Raw genomic sequence first — 25,273 nt, 5'->3', positions numbered from 1 at the left:
AATGCACCATTTGCAGCGGAACACAGCAGAAAGATCACTTGATCTTATTCTTCTGATGGAGCTTAATTTGAAATCAACCATTGGCACGACACCTGCAACTTAAAAATCTCACAGCAGATGATTTGATCGTTGAATCAGATGAATCGAAATATCAGAAACGGCAGAAACAAACGACATTGTTGTGGATCGGTCAAGCCGATCCATAGCCTCGGACCGATCGGGACACCACGATCGGTGGATATGCTGATCGGCCTGGACGATCAACTTATGGGTGGATCGGTCCACGGCCGATCCCCTATGGTCTACGAGTCTTCGTTGCTGCGTTCGATCGGTCGGTTCCGACCGATAGCCCAGACGTGGTTACGGATCGGCGGACCGATCGAGATAATCCATGATTGTTTACGTGTAGTTCTTGATCGGTCACGAGACCGATCGTTCACTGAATTATCCGATCGATGTCGGCCGACCGTCCAACAATGTTAGTTTTAGAGCCTCGGCCCTAAACCATAATGTCTTCTGGTCCAAAGAACGAGCTACCAAGCCTCTCGGACCTAGTCGAGCGGTGCGAGGCCCTCTCTCGGACTTGTCCGGTTCAGAATGAGCTCTGAGCCCTCTCGACCTAGTCCGGAACGAGTGCAGGCCCTCTCCGACTTCGTCCGATCTGAGAATGAGCTCGAGGCCCTCTCGGCCTAGTCAGAAGGAGCCAAGCCCTCTCGACCTAGTCGGAGAATGAGCCAGAGCCTCTCGGCCCGTCCGATCCAGAGAGCGAGCTACAGGCCCTCTCGACCTAGTCCGAGCGAGCTCAGAGCCCTCTCCGACTTCATCCGGTCCAGAAAACGAGCTCCCGAGTCCGGAGAACGAGCTGCCGAGCCCTCTCCGACTTCACGTGCCAAGTATCCGTACTTGGACTTTTCCTCTCCACATGATCAACCTTGATCATTAATCAATCTGAGTCTAATTAATATCTAATCCAAACTTAAATCCGTGTCAACATCAAAACAACAGCCAGGTCAGACTGTAGCAACAATCTCCCCCTTTTTGTTGTTTGACAACACGATTTAAGTTTAGATCGAAAATGTTCATATTTCCCTAATTTTAGGGGAATCAAGATCCTCCCCCTAAGACAGATACAGCACCATGTAAGGATAGGGGAATCAAGATCCTCCCCCTAAGACAAACTTTCATTTATCTCTAAACTTAGTTACCTTCTCCCCCTTTGTCAAACACCGAAAAGGTGCGAATTAGGAAAGAAAACGTTAAAGGACTCCCCCTTAACCCATGCTGTCTTTTTCTTAATACCCTCTAAGTGTATTATAAGACAGGGATAAAGAGATAAGAGACATACAAGACATGACATATGAATAGCATATTAAAAACCAATAAGAGGTGAAACATAAAGAAAATGAACAGCATAAATAGATGAAAGCAGCAAGTATCCAAGTCAGACATAAAAAAAACCAACAAACAACATCCAAAACATAGATAATCAGAATGACAGCATAGAACAATGTGTATCAATCAGCCTCCTCATCATGAGGAGCATCAGCATCATCAACTGGAGGAGTGGGTCCCTGAGGTGGCATGCCGCCGCTCGAGGATGGATAGCCCGAAAAATCCGCCGACTGCTGACTGCGTAACTCATCATAGCGCTGGTCAATCCGGACGTGCAGCCCGTGGAGCTCAGCAACCAGCAGCTCATCGTGTCGATCAAAACGACTCTCCAGCTCGGCGATCTGCCAGCGCAGATCAGGATCTGCGTCTCCATCGTCAGCAGCAGCAGCAGGAGGAGCAGCAACAGGAGCAGCCGCAACCTGTCGTGAAGGTCCCCGTGGTAACTCACCTAGAGCCCTCCCATCCTTCCACCAAACATCCCCATTTTGTCCTATGATGCCATACTTGGAAAATACCCGTTTCCCAAGTCTGCAGTCCTGCCTGACCATCTTGACTATTCTACCCTTAGAGACATCAATCTAAAGGGTCTCGAGCCAATCTGTAATTATATGCCCATAAGGCATATAAACAGTGAAGCTGTTTGGCTCACTATAGGAGATGATCGAAGAGTAGATGTTGGACATGATGTCAAAGTCGAGACGTCGACGCAATCCATAAAGCATCAGACAATGATATGGTCGGATTTCAGACAAGGGTTTAGATGTGATTGACAAAAGGCAGTTTGTGACAATTTTAAAAAGAATATAATCTTGAGGAGACAATCTCAAGGCTGCAAAAGTAGGAAAATCAACATCTAATTCATCTAGCCCACCCGGTCTAGGATGTCTGAAGAAATACTCATAAATAGAGTCAGATGTGACATCAAAAGGTGAAGGTAAGGGGTCTGGTAAGTCTGAAAAGACATTTCCGGAACACCTCCGGCAACCTAGATAGTCGAAGAAGGCTGAGAAACTGAAATCAAGAGTCCGCTTAGCAACTCTTGTTTTATAACTTACATCATTAGTTTGATGAAGATTGTTATAAAACTTAGATACTAAGTCATAATTGATATCTCATTCTAAATAGACAAGTGTATCAAGTTTGTAGTAGGCAATGATTTCTGACACAGTTGGACAAAATTCGTCCATGAATTTTCGATCTACAGACCTACAAGGGAGTAATTTAAAGGTTCTTTGTCTAAAAGCTTCCTCAAACTAGTGGTTTGGAAATCTCCTGGAGACAGATGGTTGAGGTCGAGAGGGAGCCTTAGACTTAGACTTCTCAGGTGATTTAGAGGTCCCCTCACCCACTGGTTTCTTCCTAAGGGTTAACAAAGTGATATAATGGGGCAAGTAAGTGAGCACCGGAGCCACCCGAAACAAAAACCATAGATATAGTGAGAAATGAGACCGAAATGCCAAGTTCTAGAGAAGTAGGGAGTTACCTTGGTGCCATTTTGGCTAGAGCTTTGGCTAGGGTTCCGGCGTGCAAAGAGTGGAGAAGAAGTGAGGTGTAGGGAAGAGTCGGCTAGGGCTTCCGCGTGAAAAGGGAAAAGAAAGGATCGGGAAGTTTTAAGGGAGATTATGGGTGTACAGATGATGAAATGATCGGACGGCTGTCCGATCAGGAGGTATCAGGAGTCTCCTGATCGGTCCATGGACCGGTCCAGGAACACCCTGATCGGTTCGTAGACCGATCAGGAGACGATCAGTAGTCGCTGATCGATCCCTGGACCGATCAGGGAACCTTCTGATCGGTCTGTAGACCGATCAGAAGGCGATCAGTAGCCCTCAGCGTACCAGATTGACCTGATCGGTCCCAGGACCGATCAGGGAACTTCCTGATCGGTCTGTAGACCGATCAGAAAATGATCAGTAGCGGGTTCTGCGTGCTAGGCTGACCTGATCGGTCTCTGGACCGATCAGATTACACACGGAAGGGTGGAGAGATCGGTCCGTAGACCGATCAGTGTCTGATACTTAAATTTTTCAGTAATTTCAGTAACTGAAATTCATAGAGATGTTCGATAATTCATAGAAGTGTCTCCAGGAAAACTTTCAAGTTCAGTACCTAGAACCTGGAGGATCTACAAGCATAACTATTTCCTAAAGATTATGGTCTGAAATTGTTTATAGCCCAAAAATTTCAGACATTTAGAAAACAGGCAACTTAAGGCCTGAAAACTGAAATTTTCGACTTGTTATGTTCAGTTTCAAGTTTGTCAAAATATAACCAACTTGCTATCATTCTTTCAAAGACTTGTCCTAGTATCAATCAAAATCATGAAAAGTATCGTTCAAATGTATCAAACAGACCATCAACCAAAATTACATTATTTCTAGATAAAGATCCAACCAAGTTTCCTTGGTTGAAATATATGAGTAAGATCTAGGAACCAAATACACATGAATTATGTAATGGTTTTTCCCATACTCAATTTATGTCTCTTCAACCTAATTATTCAAGGGATGCATGATACATTTTGAATAATTCGACTGATCCTAGCATCTCACCCCATTTCTAACAAACAAAAATCATTTGTTAATCCTATAGTTAGTGTGAGATGTCCCCAAGTTGCCCAAATTGATTTCCCAATTTCTCTTGGTGTTTTAATTGTCCTTATTGATCATAATGGGGTCCTAATTGCTTATTGAGTCAAACACATTCCCAATTCTCTCCTCAAATGATTAAATTCATTTTCCGGAAGAGGTTTGGTGAAGATATCGGCTAGGTTTGACTTTGACTCAACATATATGAGTGCAACGTCTCCCCTAGCTACGTGATCTCTAATGAAGTGATGACGCACTTCAATATGTTTGGTCCTTGAATGATGGACTGGATTTTTTGTTAGGTTTATTGTGCTGATGTTGTCACACAACACTTGCACTCCCTTATATAAAAGCCCATAATCTTCTAGAGTGTGGATCATCCACAACAATTGTGATACACTCTCACCCATGGCAATGTATTCAGCCTCGGTCGTGGAGAGAGCAACACAATGTTGCTTCCGACTAGACCAACTAACCAATGATGATCCTAAAAATTGGAAACCCCCACTAGTACTTTTTCGATCCAATTTGCACCCAACATAATCGGAGTCGGTATAACCTACCAAGTCAAAAGACTCCGTACGAGGGTACCATAGAGCTACTCTAATTGTGCCCTTAAGGTATCTCAGAATTCTCTTAACTGCAATTAAATGAGATTCCTTGGCACAGACTTGAAATCTAGCGCACATGCCCACAGCAAAAAGTATGTCTGGTCGACTAGCTGTGAGATATAGAAGACTACCGATCATGCTTCTATATTGCGTTAGATCAACTGGTTTTCCATTCTCATCATTGTCAAGGCGAGTGTTTGTTGCCATTGGAGTGGATACTTCCTTAGAGTCACTCATTTTGAATTTCTTGAGCATCTCTTGAGTGTATTGTGTTTGATGGACATAAATGTCATCTCGAGTTTGTTTGATTTCAAGTCCAAGGAAGAATGTCAATTCTCCCACTAGACTCATCTCAAACTCACTTTCCATGTGAGTGATAAATTAATTCAAATAGCCCTTGTTATTTGAGCCACAAATTATGTCATCGACATACACCTGGGCTACAAATATGTCTTCACCATTTTTACACAGAAATAGTGTTGGGTCTATTTGACCTCTTACAAAGCCCTTTTCTAGTAAGTAAGTTGACAACCTTTCGTACCATGCTCGACGTACTTGTTTAAGCCCATAAAGAGCTTTCTTGAGCTTGTACACGTGGTTTGGAACTTCAGTATTCACAAACCCCGGTGGTTGTTCAACATAGACCTCTTCTTTAATGAAACCATTTAAGAAGGCCGATTTGACGTCCATTTGATAGAGCTTGAAGCCTCTATGTGCAGCAAAAGCTAGCATTAAACGAATGGACTCTAATCGAGCCACGGGAGCATAAGTCTCATCATAATCGAGGCCTTCGACTTGACTATAACCCTTGGCTACAAGTCTTGCCTTGTTTCTTACTACTTCTCCCTTTTGGTTTAACTTATTTTTGAAGACCCATTTGGTTCCAATAATGGTGGTCTTCTTAGGTCTAGGAACTAAGTCCCACACTTGGCTCCTTTCAAATTGACCTAACTCATCTTGCATAGCTATGATCCAATCAGGATCGTGCAATGCCTCATCAACTAATTTTGGTTCGATTTCTGAGATCAAGGCGACCTCATTAGACTCATTTCTAAAGAATGATCTAGTCCTAACCCCTTGTTGAATGTCTCCCACAATCTGGTCTTGGGGATGACTAGAGGCTATCCTAGATTGCCTTGGTGTCGATGCCTCATGAGTTATCTCACTAGACACAGGCAGGGGCTCAGTATCAGGTAAAGGATCAGACTGAGCTCTCTCTTGCCTTTGCGCATCGTCATCGGAGTCAACTTCGACTCTCTCTATGTTTTGATCATTTAGACTTAGATTTCTAAGTTCAAATTGAATTTCTCCTACATCCCTTAATTGATCATTTGATTTAGGGATTTCTTCAAATGCTACATCTGAGGACTCTTCAATCAACTTAGTCCTATTGTTGTAGACTCGATAGGCTTTGCTGGTGAGAGAATACCCAACTAGTATCCCTTCGTCAGCCTTAGCCGTGAACTTTCCAAGATGATCCTTGGTGTTCAGGATAAACACCTTACAACCAAACACCCTAAGATGTTTAATCGTAAGGGGTTTCCCAAACCAAAGTTCATGGGGAGTCTTTCCTAAAAACCTATGTATCAAGACTCGATTTTGCACATAGCAAGCGATATTTACCGCTTCAGCCCATAAGTAGCTTGGTAGTGAGTACTCATTGAGCATGCTTCGTGCAGCCTCTTGCAAGACTCGGTTCTTTCTCTCCACAACCTCATTTTGTTGTGGGGTCCTTGGAGTAGAGAACTCATGCCTATATCCTTTTTCTTGACAAAATTCTAAAAATCTATGGTTTTGAAATTCTCTACAATGATCACTTCTAATTGTTTTAATTGTTGTTGATTTTTCATTTTCAGTTCTTCTACAAAAAGAAACAAAAACATCTATGGTTTGATCCTTATTTTTCAAAAAGAAAGTCCATGTATATCTAGTAAAATCATCAATGATCACTAAGCAGTATCTACTACCATTCAATGAAATAACATTGCTACAATCAAACAAATCCATATGCAATAAATCTAAAGCAGTAGATGTACTTACAGCGCTTTTACCTTTATGAGCCGCTTTTGTTTGCTTACCCTTTTGACATGCATCACATAATTTTGTCTTTTGGTACTTGATGCTTGGTAAGTCTCGCACTAATCCTTTGTTGGCCAGTTTTCGAATGTTCTTCATGTTTACGTGGGTCAACCTTCTATGTCACAGCCATGATTCTTCTTCTTTTGACATGAAACACTTAGCAGAGGCATCAGTAGCACTTTTAAAAGATACTTGATAAATGTTATCTACCCTTGTGCCTACTAGTACTGTGTCAAGTGTGTCAATGTGTTTGACCAGACATTGACTTGAATGAAACTCAATTGTGTAACCCGTATCACACAATTGGTTGACACTTAGGAGATTAAAAGTCATCCCCTTGACTAGAAGGATATTTTTGATTTGGAGACATTCGGATATTTGAATATCTTCAACTCCTATAACCTTAAGGCTACCATTATTACCAAAGGACACATTACCTCTATTTTTGTTTTGAAGGGTAGTAAAGAGTGACTTGTCCCCGGTCATGTGCTTGGAGCATCCACTATCAACAAACCAAGTTGATAGATGCTCCCCCTTGACAAATGCCTACAAGACACGAAAGATAGATGTTTTAGGTACCCAAATCTTGGGACCTAATGCATCTACAATGAAAGACCTAGGAACCCATGCCTTGGTCACACCCTTCCTAGTCTCATGAACCCTAGAAGCATGTGATTTATGAAATTGGGTTCTAGACACTAAGGAAATGAAACTAGACTCCTTAGGTTGATATCCTAATCCAGTCTTGTTGTATACTGCCCTTTGGGCATTTAGAATCATATCTAAGGTCTTAGAGCTAGTTGAGAATTTCTCAACTTCACTCTTTAGAGCTTTGTTTTCATCCTCAAGAAGCTCTTGATGAAGGTCATCAACCTCATCTTCCCTAAGAGTCTTCAAGTGTTCTACTTCTTCTTTTAATAATTTGATTTCAGTTTTTGATTTCTTAAGCAAAGTTGATAAATGTGCAATAGTTTTATAGCATTTTTCTAAATGTGGAGAAGTTACCTCTTCATCATCCGAAGATGATGAAGCCGCGACTGATGTATCACTTCCGGACTCCAATTCTTCCCTTGCCATGAGTGCTAATTGACGAGTGGTTTTCTCCTTCTCTTCCTCCGATGAGCTTGAGGAGGATTCATCCCAAGAAGCTTTGAGAGCTTTCTTCTTCTTGGTCCTTTCTTCCTTCTTCTTGAGTTTTGGACACTCGCTCCGATAGTGTCCTTTCTTGCTACACTCATAACATGTAACGTTAGTCTTATCAATATTTTGATCAATAGACTTACCTTTCCCTTTGTATCTCCGGCTCCTTCTCATGATTCTTCTCACGAAGTTGGCCATCTCGCTTGATGATGATCCTCCTTCATCATCGGACTCGGAAGAGGATGAGGATGTAGGAATCTCTTTCTCCTTCTTCTTTTCTTTCTTCCTTCTTCCATCCTTGCTCTTTTCTCCTGCAACTAAAGCAATACCTTTCTCTTTTTGACCCTTGTTAGCGAGTTCATGAAGTTCCATTTCACAAAAGAATTCATCTAACTTAACAATTGAAAGGTCCTTGGAGACCTTGTAGGCATCTACCATAGATGACCACAAGGCATTCCTTGGAAAGGCTTTGAGAGCGTACCTTACGAGATCGCGATTTTCTACGCGTTCATCTACGGAATGGAGACCATTGATGATCTCTTTGAACCTTCCGTGTAGTTCACTTACCGTTTCGCTCTCCTTCATGGTGAGATTTTGTAGTTGGTTTAGGAACAAGTCTCTCTTGGAGATCCGAGAGTCTCAAGTTCCTTCTTGGAGCTCGATGAGCTTGTTCCACAAGTCCTTTGCACTCACAAATGGACCTACCTTGACAAGTTGATCTTTGGCTATCCCACATTGTAGAGTGACCACTGCCTTGGCATCGGCTTGTCCTTTGCGAGTTTGCTCGGCGGACCACCTTGACGACTCTAGTTCCTTACCTTCTTCATCCTTCGGAGGTGTGAAACCTTCCTTGACCGAGAACCACATGGAGATGTCGGTCTTGAGATAATACTCCATACGGCTCTTCCAATATTGGAAGTCCGCTCCATCGAAGTAGGGTGGGCGATTGGTACTAAAACCTTCCTTCATAGCCATCTTCTTGCTCTTTAGGGTGTTAATCCGGATGAAGAGCGTCTTACTCTGATACCACTTGTTAGGACCTTCGGATGGCTAGAGAGGGGGGGTGTGAATAGCCTCCACTAAAAACTCAATCAATTTCCTCACAAAACTTTGTTAGCACAGCGGAAGTAGACAAAACAAAAATTGATGCAAGGAAAGAAAACCAACCCACAGCTTACACAAGTATATACGAGGTTCGGGGATAACTTGCCCCTACTCCTCGGCGTGTCCGTAAGGTGGACGATCCCTTGATCTTTCGGTAGATCACACCCCGGACAATATTTCGGCTAAGTATTGCTCCTTCTCGGTGGAGTAACCTCTCTACAAAAGTCACAGAATAGATTTGAAAATAAAGCACAATGACTTACAGAGTTCAGTGGCTAAAGGATTGAGCAAATGAACTTACAGCCACGAAGTGAAAAACGCAAAGACAGAAGGAAGCTTCAGCCAAGAGCTCAATGACACAGCCTCTTGCTTAAGCGACAGAGAGTTTTTCCAGTTCCTCGTCAAGCCTCTCTTCTTCCTCCTTCTTATTCTGCTTGCTCACTGTCTTCAGCCAGAGCCGAATCGCTGTCACCTGTATCGAATCACTGCGTCGCCAGTCACTCTTCCTCCTCATCTGGTTCTCTGAACTCACACCAATACCATCCATGGTCTTCACTGGTGTCTCTGAGCTCGAACCAATGAGCAAGAGTCAAGATGTAGCCACTGATCGCCGCCAGTGAACGTTGATGCTCCAAATGCACCATTTGCAGCGGAACACAGCAGAAAGATCACTTGATCTTATTCTTCTGATGGAGCTTAATTTGAAATCAACCATTGGCACGACACCTGCAACCTGTAACTTAAAAATCTCACAGCAGATGATTTGATCAGGTGAATCAGAAGTGAATCAGAAATATCAGAGAAGCAGCAGAAACAAACGACATTGTTGTGGATCGGTCAATGCACCGATCCATAACTCTGACCGATCAGGACACACCCGATCGGTTCGATATCCTGATCGGCGTGGACCGATCAGCTATAAATGTGATCGGTCCACGCCGATCCCCATGGTTTTCGTTGCTCGTTCGATCGGTCCAGTTCCGATCGATAGCCTGAGATCGCTTACGGAGTTCGATCGGTCACGAGACCGATCAGATAATCCAATGTATATGTGGTTACCGATCGGTCACGAGACCGATCGTTCACTGAGTATCCGGATCGATCGCCGCCGATCCGATCAACTCATTAGTTTTAGAGCCTCCACCCCTAAACCATAATGTCTTCCTGGTCCGAGAACGAGCTACCAAGCCCTCTCGACCTAGTCCCGAGAACGAGCCGCCGAGCCCTCTCCGACTTGGTCGGTTCGAGCGAGATCGAGCCCTCTCGACATAGTCCGGAGAACAGTGCCGAGCCCTCTCCGACTTCGTCCGGTTGAGAACGAGCACGAGCCCCTCTCGGCCTAGTCCAGAACGAGCCAGTGCCGAGCCCTCCTCCGGAGAACGAGCTACGAGCCCTCTCGACCTAGTCCGGAGAATGAGCTCACCGAGCCCTCTCCGACTTCGTCGGTCCAGAGAACGAGCTGAGCCCTCTCCGACCTAGTCCGGAGAACGAGCTCGAGCCCTCTCGACCTAGTCCGAGAACGAGCTCGAGCCCTCTCCGCTTAGGGTTCGGGAGAACGAGCTACCGAGCCCTCTCTGACCTAGTCCGGAGAATGAGCTACCGAGCCCTCTCCGACTTCGTCCGGTCCAGAGAACGAGCTACCGAGCCCTCTCTGACCTAGTCCGGAGAACGAGCTACCGAGCCCTCTCCGACTTCGTCCGGTCCAGAGAACGAGCTACCGAGCCCTCTCTGACCTAGTCCGGAGAATGAGCTGCCGAGCCCTCTCCGACTTCACGTGCCAAATATCCGTACTTGGACTTTTCCTCTCCACATGATCAACCTTGATCATTAATCAGTCTGAATCTAATTAATATCTGATCCAAACTTAAATCCGTGTCAACATCAAAACAACAGCCAGGTCAGACTGTAGCAACAGTTTTTATGTCTTGTGTCTAAATGTACATGAACTTAGAAATACAAGAAGTCGAGTGAAAGATGCGGCGACGAAAAGGGTGGCATGGAAATGAGTGGACATGCTCGGTGCATCTAAGGGAGAAAAGCTACGGAAAAGAATACTAGTGAGTGAGAAGGAAGCACGCAGAGTGTTCAAGAGATGACAAGTCGGGAGGAAGCCTGTTCGAGGAGAAGATAGGAATTGGGTTAGGTGAACTCAACTTTGGAAGAATGGAGCATCGCCCAAGCGATTGGAGTTGTTCATTCTCGGATGAATAGCACTCTAGGTGCCTCTAATAGAGTTAGAGGAGCCTTAGATGAATACTGCCGAGGTGCCTCCAATCTGCGGGGCGCGAGGGCACCTTAGGTGATCTAAAGCGTCTTAGATGAATAGTGTTGAGGCGTCTCCAATCACATTGAAAGTGTCTCTAACTAGTCAGAGTCGTTACATGACCGTTGAAAAGTGGATAAAATTTTATCCACTTGGAGACGCCCTGGCTAGCTTTGGAGGCATCTCCAAGCAACGATAACTTATCCTAGGAGACCATAAAAAGTCCCATAGAGTTAAGAATTTTATATCAATCATTGTATTAATCTTCCTAACTATTTTTGAGCTTTCAAAGACTGTAAAAGGATACTCCGCCTTCATGTAAGAGATTTTTAATGGAGTTTTCAACTGTTTTGGATTAACAACTAGTCAACTACCTATGTTGTAACCAAGTAAAATTTCTTAGTCCTCTTCATTTATTTTATTTTTTTAATTAACTATGCATCATTGCTAAAGTAATTACAAGAGAAATTTATCTAATTAATTTTCAGGGCTATTCATCCCCTTTAGCCAGCCTCTATCGGGACCTATAGATATCACTACTTATATAAGGATTTGATATCCTCCCTGACTCGCCCTCCGCGACTCACATCCATGACTGAGTGGTTTGGCCATCAGAAAGTGATAGGGGGCACTCCGGGTGCTCCAGGCTCCCTAAATGCATTCACTTTAGGGCACCCGGATTACTTTCGGCTACTTTGACCGCTCAGTTGCGGTTGTACCTAGCGGACAATGAGTCAGGGAGGATATCAAATCCTTATATGAGTAGTGCTATCGGACCTGACTCCCCATCCATGACTGAGTGATTGAGAAGTCTAGAAGTAATATGTGCTCATATGTATTTTTTTTTCCATTTTCTTTAACTAAATACTATATCCTAAATCTTAAACCATAAGCTTTAAAAATATTACAATTAGATGCACCTATGGTGTGTAGCATAAGCAAAATATGTTAATATTCTCCATATATTTACTTCCTTTAGATTGAGTAATTCAACGAGTAGTCAGGGCGTATTCAATCGTCAGATTTAGATTTTTTTTTTTTAATTTTTATCTTCAATATGCCACTCAATGTAATATTGAAAGCATAAAAATTTAAGCTCTCTTCATTAGTCAAAATAATCTTTCAATATTTTCTTTAAAAATTATATAATCGTACATATTTATTTATTATTATTATATTTAATATCTCTATATCCCATCCATATTCCTGGCGAAAAAAACTTTGAAATTTTTTTGCTACTGTTCTTAAAATAAATATTTCAAACTTCAAACTTTTTTATTCAACTTTTTATTTCATAAACCTCTCCAAAACGATGGGTTAGTAGACAAAATGGGTTAAAACAAAAGTCATTTTCTTCCTCAAAATATACTTTATTTTATTTTTATTATTATTATTATTAACCAATAGGAATGGAGAAGATCAAAAATCTATTGACTATCATTTTGCACCGCACCAACATTTAAAGATATTTTAGTTTATTCAAGACAATTATATTGAAACCTCACGTTGATTTTTTTTTAATATTTTAAGTACGGTTATAAGTATCCTCATTTAAAAAGAGGTAGATTTTGTTTTTTTTACTTGACGTTGGAACGTCGCAAATGGGCATCGTCCGTGAAACCGTGATGCCCAATGGAACTCTTCGAGGAAGAAAGAGATCATGCTGGAAATGAGAGAGACTGGTCGTGATCTATCTTGGCATCGGAGAAGAGAAGCAACTTAATTTACTCATCGATGCCAAGAAGAAGAAGAAGAAGAAGAAGAAGAAGAAATAAAAATCAAGCAGTAGTATTACATCGATCGAAGAACACTCAGGTATTAATTAATAGGTAGAAGAAACCTGCAGGGAGCTAAACCCAATCTAGTTCATCACATCAGTAAACTCCGAACGACAGCGGCCTGCGCGCTGCTCATCTCTGTGGTGGAGAGCAACTCCGACAGCCTCTCACTCAGGTCATCCATCTCCCTGTGCAAGCTTCTGATGTAGCTGCAAGCCTCCTGCAAGACCTTGGCCGCCGACACCTGCATCCACAATGCAACACTACTCTTTTAATTAATTAACTCATCAAGATCCCCGGCCTGATCGATCGAGTTGCCTCGCATCCATGCACCTACCCTGTCGTTGCGGCCGAGCCGAGCTTCAGGAAGAATAGCTTGGAGCTTCGACATGAGATCGTCGATCTGCTCGTCGGTGATCCTCCCCGCGCCCGCCTGCCTCGAGCGAGACCTCCTGGCAGACATCTATAGGCCCGGCCGTAGAGATACGAGAACAGAGGAGGAACTCGGGAGGTAGCTAGGGGTGGCAGTTAGTGAGGCGTTAATGAGGAAGACAAGGCTGCATGGGAGGAACAACTGGACGAGTTCCGAGTATAAATAGCGAAGTAGAGAAACCAGGGATACGCCATGCTGTCCCACCACCATTTTTGTGTATCTGCAAGTGGGGCTCTAATGGCGGCCAAGTGCCTCGGTTAAGGGACAAAGACGAAGGACTTGTGTCAGGAGAAGCCACGCAGACCACGTTGTGTTGAGGTTTAAAATATTTGCACCAACACACATGGATCGAGGGAGGAGGTTTAGCAAGCAATCGAGCGAGCGAGCGAGCGAGAGCTTGGAGTTGGGACCATGGCAAATTGCAATAGAAGTAGTACTGCTAGTCGTTGCATTTGAAGAAAAGTGCGAGAACATCCAATTCGAGCGAGATCTTCTTCGCATGCATGACCCACGACAGCTTGTCTTTCGCTCGAGATGTGCAGAGGTTCTAGCATGCAAACCATATTGCCCTGTCTTCTTCCAGTATGAAATTGCATGTGCTAAGATAAGCATGCATTGAATACCATCACGCAATGAGTTTTCTCCTTGTTGTTGTTTTTTTAATGTCTTTAAGAAAGTAACAGATCTCAAACAAATAAAAGTAGAAAGGAAGATCGTTAAGGATCTGATTTCTTAGACACTTTTTCTATTGCTGTTACTAATACTTCTTAGGATTCGATCTAGAAGGATAGTTAGCCAAGCAAAATACTTAAACAATGGGCCTGCTAAGTTAAGGCAATCGAGTATTAAACGATTTCCAAAAAGATCTGGAAAGCTAAACTATCCTGCAGATCTACCAGATAGTGAGGAATATAGTGTTAATAACTGATGTACTTCTCTGCTAGCCAGCCAATTGCGGCAAATAAATATAGGGGAAAAAAGGTTTGGTGTCTGCATCTCTGTATCCATCAAGATTACTCTGTTTGACTGGACACACGTTTCCTTTTAGTTTGAATATTGATAAAGATCGACCCAATGATGAAACCGGCTCTCCTGAGTAAAATAATGGTGAACTATGTTCATAGATGAAGAATACCTTTACTATTTTTGGTATTCTGAGCTGATCAAATGAAGATCATTTTTTCTGAAAATTCTTGGGCAGCAGCAGCACATGAGCTTAATCCTACTGCAGCAAGGTCTTTACAGAAGGCACGAGGATCATTGATTTTTAATCAGCACACTGATCTCCCCTTCCTTCCTGGGGGATGCTATTTCTGCAGTAAAATTTATAGAATAGAAAGGAAAGGAAAACATGAAATGAGATGGAATTCTCTTGTTAAAAGCTGAAGCAAGATGAACAATAGCGTCTTGGGATATGTTTTATTTCTGAAATTGCATAATTCCACAGCAAGATCAGTCGTTCAGAGGTTTATGACTAGGAGGAGTAAAAGACCAAGGGAATCTACCAACATGGAACAGGAGCACACGATCACTGAGAACTGACCTTGTCAGCTACATATTAAACTCAAAAAGAGTGGTTAACATATGGAGGAGCAATAAGACAGCCTGCTAATATCAATCAGAATCTTAACTTTTGGGCAAAATTTGATCCGTAAGATCATAGCTACAACTCCAAGAGCCTAGCTGACAAATGCATGATCTGGAATCATGTGAATACACAGTAAATACTCGGACTGTTGCTGTTTGTTTAACCCATGGTCATTCATATTTTACATAGCCCCTGACCGACAAAGTACAACTGATTTAATCTAATGGCTTCTTCAAGCGAGATATGAAGCAATGGAGTTGCTATAAGAAGTGTCCAAGTTCTGTAAGCATGAAGCTTAGTAGAGGCATGCCACTTGATAATATATGTCATTTGCTCAAGGTGGTTCTTGTAAGGGAAAATTCAGTAAAACAGACGTTTTTTCTACAATTCAAAGCTAAGTTGTGATCTCAAGGAATGAACTCTATTAACTTGTTTGCCAAGTTAATTTTGGACATTATTGATATGATCTAATCCTATTATTATGAAGGATTTTTGTGATTATATGGTTTGTTATTGTTTTAGATTATCCACTTCACAGTATTAACATGACGTGACTGACTGCTGTTTGATTCAAAGGATGCACCTTTTTTTCTTCTAAAATGTATGAATTATGGGGCAACCTACTAATACTTTTGTATCATATTAATCAAGCGGAAAAGATTAAAGGGTAATTTATTATTTTGAAATAAAAAAAAGAATATAGTTTTCCGTAAAATTCTAAATATTGGATCACAAGGTAAATGTCTCTAAGCTTGTTCATCTTCTAGAATGAATTTAATTGGCCGACTTCCACGTGGAGTTGCTCAAGTGTCGTGATCAATCAAACTCATTTAATTAATTGGACCCTCCAATTTGCTTCATCATTTTCCTATCCACTTGGAACAAACTACAATCATTTATTAAATCAACTTCTCAATATGATCCTTACAAATGTTTTCAAGAATATTCGTGTTGACGCATGAAACAAATTAAGATCCAAATCAAAGCTATAAAAATTTCTCTTTTGACAAGTCGTCAAAATCTCAACTTCAGATTTTGCTTCGATACAGATTAAAACTAGTATTCCGATCATTTAGATTTAGTTAGTTTGATCCATCACAATGCTGAGGAAACTTTCTTGGTGCTCTTCGTCGCCAACATTTGCATCAAGCAGCCACGACTTCAGCAGCTCTAATGGCGGCGTGTGGGCTGTCCCCGGCGATCCCTCCTGCACAGAAGTCGCTTGATCCTCCAATCCAAACGAGCCGAGTGACTCCAGTGACGCCAAGTAGTTGGAGGTACTGCTTGCACTTATCTGGCTCAGCAATGCAGAATTTGGCAATCCAGAGTTTAGCATAGCGTTGTTGCTGCTGCTATTGTTACTCTTCATCCACCCCTCCAGAAGCCGCGCTATGTTCTTGGCGCTTGCTGCATAATTGTTCGCGGCATCACTAGAGGAGTTCTTCTCCGACAAGGCCTCTGAGAGTGCTCGCTTCGCCAATTGGGGGTCAGCCTGGACACACATCTCCCACTGACCCTTGGACTTAGGCGTGGGGTGGTGAGCGAGCACCGAATCATGCCCTCCTGCAAGCTTATTTTCGAGTCTCTTTTTCAAGTGCGTGTTCCAGTAGTTTTTGACATCGTTGTCTGTTCTTTCCGGTAGATAAGAAGCTATGGTTGCCCACCTGTTTCAAAGAATACCAAATGACTTCTTATTTCAAACAAACAAACAAAATAGCAAGATCCAGTTTTTGTTCTCTTAAAATTTAAATGTTTTTGACAGAGCTGATACTGAAGTGACTAAATTACCTGTTGCCTAGAAGGGCCTGTAAGTGGATGATGAGCCTCTCCTCTTGATCAGTGAAGTTGCCACGCTTGATCCCCGGCCTCAGATAATTAGTCCACCGAAGCCTGCAGCTCTTGCTGCATCTCAACAGACCTATAGATACAAATTAATTTTTGAAGAAAATCAAGATCAGCTAGCACAACAAAAATAAATTAATCATAATTTTTCCACAAGATAAAATTTAGAAGAAAAAAAAACTGACCAGTGTTGGTAGGAACAGCCCTCCAATTGCCTGGACCATGCTGTTGAATGTAAGAGACCAAGAGGATGTCCTCTTCTGGTGTCCAAGGTCCCTTCTTCACACCATCTTTGTCACAGCAAGGTGGCCTTCCCATCTTCTTCTTAATTCCTCTTCCTGGAGCTTGATCTCTAAATCAATATAGCAAAATGTAACGAAAAGATCAAGCTTTAACTCAGCTTGTGGAGTTCAAAGGAGAGGGAATAAGAGTCAAAGAAGACAGATGCGTGCATTTAGTGAGGCCTTTGGTATCTATATCTCAAGGTAAAGTCAGATTAACTCCTCAAAGAACCGCAGCCATTCAATGTGGAATTGAAGAGCTATGATTTAACAATTCTGCAGTTAACAGTGCCACCAAAAAAGAAGCCGTAAAGCTTTCCTTACTGCTACTCTTCTAATTTCTCTTAGCGGGACAGATTTATGTGAAGCAACTCTTCTATATTTTTGGTAATTGATTATTAGCACATTCATCTATATATACAATTCCTTGTGTAGTTTTCATATAAATTTATAAAAATGCAACATTCATAATTGGGCGTTGCCCATGTCCTCAATTTTTTGTGCTCTCCCTCTCTAGTTATAAAGTCACTGACATTTACATACCATGCCGAGTTATTGCATGCTTCAAATTATATCATAGTTGTTTATTTAATAAGTTGAATTAATTTGAGGGGAATTTACTAGCTCACACTCTAGTAATAAATCATGCTCCAATTTCTAAATTTACTGAATCACACACAGAAAGTGTTTGGTAAAAAGGAGATCAAGCATAATCCAATGAACTAGAACTAAGTTCGGAAAACTAAGACAATTTGGTAAAAGTTAAAAATAAAGTGTTTGGTAAATTATCTTCTCTTTTTTTTGTTACCAGACGCCTTTAAATAATCTTGAGCACATGTTTTATTATCAATATCTAGGTGGTAGTGGAATCAAAAGAAATCTAGGCGCTACAGCACAAGAACATGCAGGCATTAATCTTTAGTGCGTGAGGAAATTAAAGAGAGCTCATTTTAAATGTTTTGATCATAAAAGGACAACCCGGTGCACGAAGCTCCCGTCATGCGGGGTTCGGGGAAGGATCCATTGTACGCAGCCTTAACCTTCTTTTTGCAAGAGGTTGTTTCCAGGATTCAAACCCGTGACCTTTTGGTCACATGGCAACAACTTTACCATTGCGCCAAGGCTCCCCTTCAAATGTTTTGATCATAAATGTGTATTAAATTCATTAACTTTGAATTGTGAATTTTAATTAAGAGAGGACCGACCTGATGGAACTGAGGCAGAAAATGTAATCTTTTTGTTTGAATTAGCTGTCCCTCCAAGTTATATGCATGCGACCCGCAGATTAACATTCTTCACCTAACCATACATGTTGCAAAATTCGAGTTGAAATTCACTCCTCGTACAACCATTACGAGCATAAGAAGATATTTCAGATATGTTCAAATCTTTGCACGCTTGGATCAATTCTTCTCCAATCTTTTGAGCAGCTTTCTGCAATCAAATACCAGTGGAATTATAAGAACTTGTCAAACAACTCAAAGCGTCAAACATAGAGACAGTAGTAGGAAATTCAATGCAAAAAGTTCTTTGGATTTTCATCAATGTATCATAAAAGGCTAAAAAATAGTAACTCTATCTAGATGAGTCAGTTGATAGAATGGTACAGTGCAACAAGAACAAACTGCAAAAGATAGCAAGCCAAGATCCATAGGATTTCATGAGCAGGACCAGAATGTGAGATTCAACAATGATAGATAACAAAGAGGTGATAGCAAGAAAAGCTATTGATTAAAACTCATGACAGGTGCTCCAACATAGTATCAACTATAACAAGAAGACACCATACATCTTTAAAAGCTTAAACTATTCTGAAAGTGCACTATCCATATATTCATGTTTCTAAATAATCATTTGTATATCACCCTAGCTAGTTCCAGTGCAAGATGCATAATGTATAAATTAGCTATCCATATGGTCTAAAACCTTGTTCACGTACTAAGTATCATGTAACCTTTTGATCCCAGTGAAAGAACACATTGAATTATCACCTCAACGCCTACCATAGTGACAAGATCAGTAAAGTTACAAAAACAGAGAACCATTATCTCATACAAAGTATTTTACTTTTTCAACTATCTTCTTAATCAAACAATAATTCCAAGAGTCATGACCAGTATTGACTAGTAGATTCACTCTTTTGACTCAAAAGATTAAACTAATAGTCATAAGGTCCTTAGAGAATAGCTGCATTAAATTCTTTTCCACTGCATAGTAAGCATTCTTCTTGTACTCCATCTGCTTCAAGGGAAAAATGTTGATTTATTTACATAACTTAATTATGGTCATGTTTAGTATTTAGCTATGATACAATAAGACTGGAACCATGAACATTAATGAACAAAACAGTCTCCCTAGAAGAGTGACTACACAATGAATTCTCAAGGGAGACAACCCATTAGAATAGTGTTTAATTACAATGTTGGTACATGGAGGATCTTCCTGAATCGATTTCTGCAATTTGCTACCGTAGAAGAGTCTTCTTGTTTTGATTATCGACCAGCATTGCATACAATTTTATGTTGGAGCAGAACCCAGAGAGACTAGGCTTCCTAGCAGAACCATTGTACTTCACAAGGGGCAAAACAAATCCATCAGAAGTCCAATTCTTAACCATGTTATAGTAAATAAAGTAAAAGGAAACATATCGAAAGCATGGTAAATCATCATAAGAGATACTAACTTGAGAACAAGTGCATACCTTTCTCTGCATCCTCCAATTGCTTATCTTGGCACTCCCTTCCTAAGCGTTATTCCTTGCTTCAATCCCAAAAATTCCTCGCTAACAAGGCACTGCTCGACTAAAATTTCACACAAACATACAAATTTACACTGTAAAAAGCGCTTGCAATGCAGGAAAACCTACCGTGGCAGATGGGGAAGGCAAGACGATCATCGAGGAGTGTAGCTCGTAAATCCTTGGGAGAGAAGAATTGAAGGAAGCACTAGCATAGACATTGCTCATTCGAAGGGAAACAAAGGTTGAATTGGAGGACAAATACATCAAGCCCTAAAGCTGCAAAACGTGCATGTGGGTTGGGCTGGCCCAGAATATAAAATGGGTTTCTAACATCTATCTTTAATATAAAATAGTTGTGTAGTTTCAATGTCTTAACCCATTCTGTTATCCAGGCATGAACGGCATGGTGCAGATAAATAAACTAGTTTTAGGGAGTTCTAATAAATTGTGCCTCTGTTCTTCAGACATTAATTACAACCACGCAAACAGATGTTTACACCATAAATAAATTTACAAAAAAAATCAACATAGAGTACAAAGTAATATGGTATACGATTAAATCAAGAAAATGATCTCATATGTAACTGGCTTTTGGATCAAAATGAAAACTGCAACCTAACAAGATGGATCCTGCTGAAGTTTTGAACAGTTTCTCGCCCACTGCACAAGCCAAAGTATGAATACAATTATGTGCACTGTGTTTACTATTGGGACCTTGACGTCCGCTAGAGGGGGGTGAATAGCGGCTCACCCAAATCGTTCGCTTCCTACGTTGTTAGCTTGCGCAGCGGAATAATACAAAAATAAACAAGCTAAACAAAATACAAGACAAGAAAGAATGCAAACCAAGCTACACGATCATTTACATGGTTCGGAGATAAAGCTCCTACTCCACGGCGTGTCCGTAAGGTGGACGATCCCTATCCGTCGGTGGATTACTCCCCGGAAGACCTCCGGCTAGCTCACACTCCTCGTGGGTGGAGAAACCTCACCACAAACTCACCAAGACCTCTTGGACACAAGGAAAACTCTTGAGCACTTGTAGACTACTAATTAGACCTTAACCAAGTCTAATTTCGTCAACTCAAACCAAGCTCCCAAGCTTTGGTTTTATAGCCCATGGGTTGAAAACCCACCTACCAGTCGATTGCTAAAACATGCAGTGCCCTCTGTGGAAATTCGGCCGTTACACCCCAAGCTCGATTTCACACATTCGATTGCCGATCGGCGCACGCGATCTGCTAAAACATACGATCATTGCTACAATCTTCACGATGCGCCTACAAGATCTGCTACAAGAAACCCTAATTCTTATATTTTACTCCGAGTACAATCTCTCGGCACTCGTCCCTGCCCGACCAACCTAGACCTAGCCTTCTAGCCTCCTCCATCAGCCTTGCGTCCCTCGGATGCCTCCCCATCCTTCACGTCTTGCCTTCTGGAGCTTCCATCGGCCTTGTCATTGTTGTCGGGTCTTCCTTTGCCAAGAGGTCGCGCCTCCGGGACTTCATCCATTGCCAAGTTACACTTGGACTTACGTTGCCAAGACTCATCCTTGGACTTTCCTCCCTTGCCAAGATCACACTTGGACTTCCTTGTTGTACCTGTATCCTGCACACTCACAATGCATATCAAATACAACAATAAAACTAACTTAAACCTTTGCCCAAACATCAAAACCTAGGGTCACTAGATTGCTCCAACAATCTCCCCCTTTTTGATGTTTGGCAAACAGTTTAAGTTAGGGAAATAATATATCAATAATAATGCAAATAAACATGCAATCTACACATGCATAAATCATGGAACCTAATCCTAGGCTCCCCCTTCACCTAAGCTCCCCCTTGAGTTAGGATTTATTGCAGAGGTAAACTTCTCCCCCTTTGCTAATAAATGAGTTTATTGCAGAGGTAAACTTCTCCCCCTTTGCTAATAAATGAGCAATCGCTCCCCCTTCACCTAAGCTCCCCCTTGAGTTAGGATTTCTTGCAAAGGTATGTAGGTTTCCCACTTAAACCTAAATTTCTCCCCCTTTGCCATACATCAAAAAAGAGCTCCAACAATATCCCAATTATCAGACTCTTTGACCTCTAATGACCATAGACATCATGTATTAATTTCCCATAAGATTACATACATGTTCACCTCTCTTTTAGTCATTTTCTAGTGCTGAAAAACATTTTTAGACCGTATCAACTGCAAGAAGTACCAGTCGACTGCCCCCATGAAAACGAGCTTACAGAGACATTCTGTGCTCGTGAACAGTGTTACCAGTCGACTGGTAACTGTACCAGTCGACTGGTACACTATTCATGAAAAAATCAGCATTTTCTGGCCAACTTCAGAAATGCGCCAGAAATTCCACAGACCTCCAAAAATCCCCAAATTTTGTGGAGAGGTCTATTATATCAATATCTACTTGGGAAAAATATATATAAAAATATATCTATCACCAATCCCAAGATTGACACAAAACACAAAACTAGCTAAAAAGTTCAATTGAGCCTTGACTTAAAGTCCTAGTTTTGGCTTCCTCTTGATGTATTTGCCCATACTAAACCATAATGCATCACTAGCATTAGTTTATATGGCATCTATATATCAAAAACTAATTTTCATGCAATATGAACCCAATTCATATTTCTATGCATGAAACTCAACTCAATTGTGTCAACCCACTATATTAGAGACTTAAGTCCGTCTCCTAACCACTTGGCACATTTGATAACCCATCTACCATGGGTCCCAAAGGCTCTTCCTAACCTTAGGAATCTTAACCTTAGTCACCTCCCTTGGTGACTCATCCACTATAGCTAGGTCACTTCGATGCACCTCGGGTGACACTTGGCCTACTAAACTCACCTTCTTAACCTTAGACACCTTGTCTTTGATTAATTTCTTCTTTTCCTTAATCTTGGACACTCCATCCTTGCTATAATTATATGCTACCCTAGCATATTCCTTCTTATTGGCCTTGGATGACTCTCCCTTGTCCTCGGCAACACCTCCCATACCAATGTCATTTGCTACCTTAACATTTGACGTCCTTTTGGTCTTGGAAAAGATTTTTATGTTTTAAAGGAGTAACTCCCCCTAAAAACATGGTTAAACTTCTATCATTGCACCAACAATGACTTGGGGTTCCTAAATAATTAGGAAAGCCAAAACTTGAAGTTTTGAGGTTAAAAATTCAATAATGAAACTAACCTCAACCGAAACTTCACTTTGGTTTTTCTTAACCAAACCATACTTGTTTTCATCATGAAAACTCATGTAGACATTATTTAGAGTATACTTTATCAAGGAAAAATAGTTTTCTATGAAAATACTTCCTATTTTCAAAGATTGACACAAATTTGAAAACTCTTGAAAATTTCAATGTTTTCTCCTAGTTTGTGTCTAACTTTCCAATGATGATTACTATCAAAAGATAGTCTTCACCAAGGTTTTTCAAAAGTATTTTGAAATTATTTTTAAAACCAATATCCAACCACGTTCTTTGAGCTCAATGCACATGACTTGTACATTAGCTTTCCCAATGATTGGAAGACACATAACTATGTGTTTTAATGAACCTAAAACTCAACAAGATGCACTAGATCAACATCTTGAGTTTAGTTCACCATCTTAACATCTCACTTGTATCTAACGTGTATTAAAACACATACAAGTCACCTTATAGTTCTTTGTGAGATGTATATTTGGTCTTGCCCTAAACTAAGGGATCATGCATCTCTATCTAGGCATTGTAAAAATCATGATCATCCATCTAGGATGCCACTTGATATAATCCCTCTTGTTGGGATATTTACCATTTATAATAGATGTCATTTGTCCTTAAACAACAAGGGAATTAAAGTAATGCATGATGTTACATGGCATACATCAAAATAAGCAATTTTTAAAATGAAAAGCAAGCTATAGCTACATGATGTATGTATGACATGACATGGTATTTTTGTATTTTTCATAATAAAATATGAATGCTAAATATAAATATGATGTCATGACATATGATAGGCAAACAAAACATGGCAAGTTAGCATAAATAAAATTTACCTAGATTACCTATCTAAGTATTCTTAATCCTAGCTAACTCAAAATTTAACCCTAAATTGCCCATGATTTTCCATGAAAATGCCAAAACCCAATTTTGACATTTATTTTTCCTTTCTAAATTTGTGTCATTTTAACTTAAACAAATTTCTCAAAGTATGGTACATTTTACTCTTTCCAAGAGTAAATGAAATCAAATTAAAACTTAGATTTGCCTTTTTCCTTTTAAGAAAATATCAAAATCCCAACTTGGCATTTCTTATCCTTTTCTAAATGTGTCAATTTAAATTAAGTTCAAAACCTCAAAGTTTGACACATTTCACTCTTCCAAAGAGTGAACATCTTACATTATGACCTAGATTTTTCTTTAATTACTCTAAGAAGATACCAAAATCCCAATTTGGTATTTCTTATGTTTTTCCACATTGCGCCAATTTAATTCAAACATAATTCCTTAAGATTTGCCACATGTTACTCTTTTCCAAGAGTGACAATTTAGATTAAGGTTTACATTTCCCTTAATTCCATAAGAAAATGTCGAATTCTAAATTTGGCATCACTTTTGCTTCTCTCTAGTGTGTCAATTTAAATTAAATTTAACTCCTCAAATTTTGACACATTTTACTCTTTCAAAGAGTAACACTTATCATCCTTTTCATTTTCAAAGGTTAACAATCACTTTGAAAATGCTCTCAAGTGTCAACTTTCCCAAGGTTGGGTTAACTACCTTTCCAATTGGAGTTGACACTCTAAACCCATCTAGGGTGTAGAGAATATGTTCCTAGGAACCCAATACCTATTGGTGCTCCTTGGATGCTCTAGGTACTCACTAGGGATGACTTCCCTAGATACCTTCCTAACGACCTTTCTTGGCTTCTTAAAAGCCTTGGTCACTTCCACTAGGTCACTTCTAGGGTTAACTCCCTTTGTAACCTTATTTGTGACTTTATTAGGCCTTTTTGGAGCCTTAGTCACATTGGTCTTGCCAAAAATACTCTTAGGGATTCCTTCCCTAGTATCTTTAACTTGACCTCTAAACCTAGGGTTGGTCCCATAACTATATGGAACCCTATGAAAGGAAGTCACATCCTTCTTGGCTTTAGGTTTGTATCCCAAACCTCTATAGCCATTGGATGGCTCTTGTCTAGTTTTTCTTAGGTTATGCTCATTTTGACCCCTAAGAATATTTTCCATTCTTGTTAAGGTCCTTTCTAAATTATCAAGTCTTGTCCTCAAGACTTGATTTTCATCCCATAAATCTCTAGATTTTGGTTTTTCATTGAATCCTTGAGCATTTCTATTTTTAGGCATATATCTAAAATCCTTGGTGTTATTGCCTAAGTTGTTATTTACCTTCCTAACCTTAGGTGTGGTAAAT

General features: G+C 40.7%; 2 protein-coding genes across 7 annotated transcripts; both read right to left on the bottom strand.

Moving 5' to 3' along the window:
• Window positions 1–12,946: 12,946 nt before the first annotated feature.
• LOC121983229 (transcription factor ILI6-like) lies at window positions 12,947–13,809 on the bottom strand. The gene is made up of 2 exons (XM_042536183.1): window positions 13,293–13,809; window positions 12,947–13,199 (listed from the first exon to the last, which is right to left on the bottom strand). Exons 1-2 carry the CDS (start codon window positions 13,416–13,418, stop codon window positions 13,047–13,049), a joined length of 279 nt encoding a protein of 92 aa, XP_042392117.1. The 5' UTR covers window positions 13,419–13,809; the 3' UTR covers window positions 12,947–13,046.
• Window positions 13,810–15,871: 2,062 nt separating this feature from the next.
• LOC121981707 (myb-related protein 306-like) lies at window positions 15,872–20,662 on the bottom strand. 6 transcript variants are annotated; one of them, XM_042534369.1, is made up of 7 exons: window positions 19,966–20,662; window positions 19,801–19,892; window positions 19,518–19,668; window positions 18,305–18,533; window positions 17,004–17,170; window positions 16,765–16,894; window positions 15,872–16,640 (listed from the first exon to the last, which is right to left on the bottom strand). In XM_042534369.1, the coding sequence occupies exons 5-7, from the start codon at window positions 17,134–17,136 to the stop codon at window positions 16,055–16,057; spliced, it is 849 nt and encodes a 282-aa protein (XP_042390303.1). In that variant the 5' UTR covers window positions 17,137–17,170; window positions 18,305–18,533; window positions 19,518–19,668; window positions 19,801–19,892; window positions 19,966–20,662; the 3' UTR covers window positions 15,872–16,054. The 6 variants fall into 6 exon arrangements, with proteins under 6 accessions (XP_042390303.1, XP_042390304.1, XP_042390302.1 ...); XM_042534370.1 differs by having other exon boundaries at window positions 19,801–19,881; XM_042534368.1 differs by having other exon boundaries at window positions 19,801–20,662.
• Window positions 20,663–25,273: the final 4,611 nt, after the last annotated feature.

The sequence above is a fragment of the Zingiber officinale genome, chromosome 5A, assembly GCF_018446385.1.
Source record: "Zingiber officinale cultivar Zhangliang chromosome 5A, Zo_v1.1, whole genome shotgun sequence".
In the NCBI taxonomy this organism is placed as follows: domain Eukaryota; kingdom Viridiplantae; phylum Streptophyta; class Magnoliopsida; order Zingiberales; family Zingiberaceae; genus Zingiber; species Zingiber officinale.
Note: the sequence above shows the minus strand (reverse complement) of the source record. Positions and strands in the feature narration are given on the sequence as shown.

Bases quoted from the DNA above. Each gene is read 5' to 3' on its own strand.
- LOC121983229 (XM_042536183.1), bottom strand. From the start codon at position 13,418: ATGTCTGCCAGGAGGTCTCGCTCGAGGCAGGCGGGCGCGGGGAGGATC. The intron at 13,200-13,292 runs GTAGGTGCATGG...TTGTGGATGCAG, and splicing joins GGCTCGGCCGCAACGACAGG to GTGTCGGCGGCCAAGGTCTT.
- LOC121981707 (XM_042534368.1), bottom strand. From the start codon at position 17,136: ATGGGAAGGCCACCTTGCTGTGACAAAGATGGTGTGAAGAAGGGACCT. The intron at 16,895-17,003 runs GTCAGTTTTTTT...TTGTATCTATAG, and splicing joins GGCTGTTCCTACCAACACTG to GTCTGTTGAGATGCAGCAAG. The intron at 16,641-16,764 runs GTAATTTAGTCA...TCTTTGAAACAG, and splicing joins CAGGCCCTTCTAGGCAACAG to GTGGGCAACCATAGCTTCTT.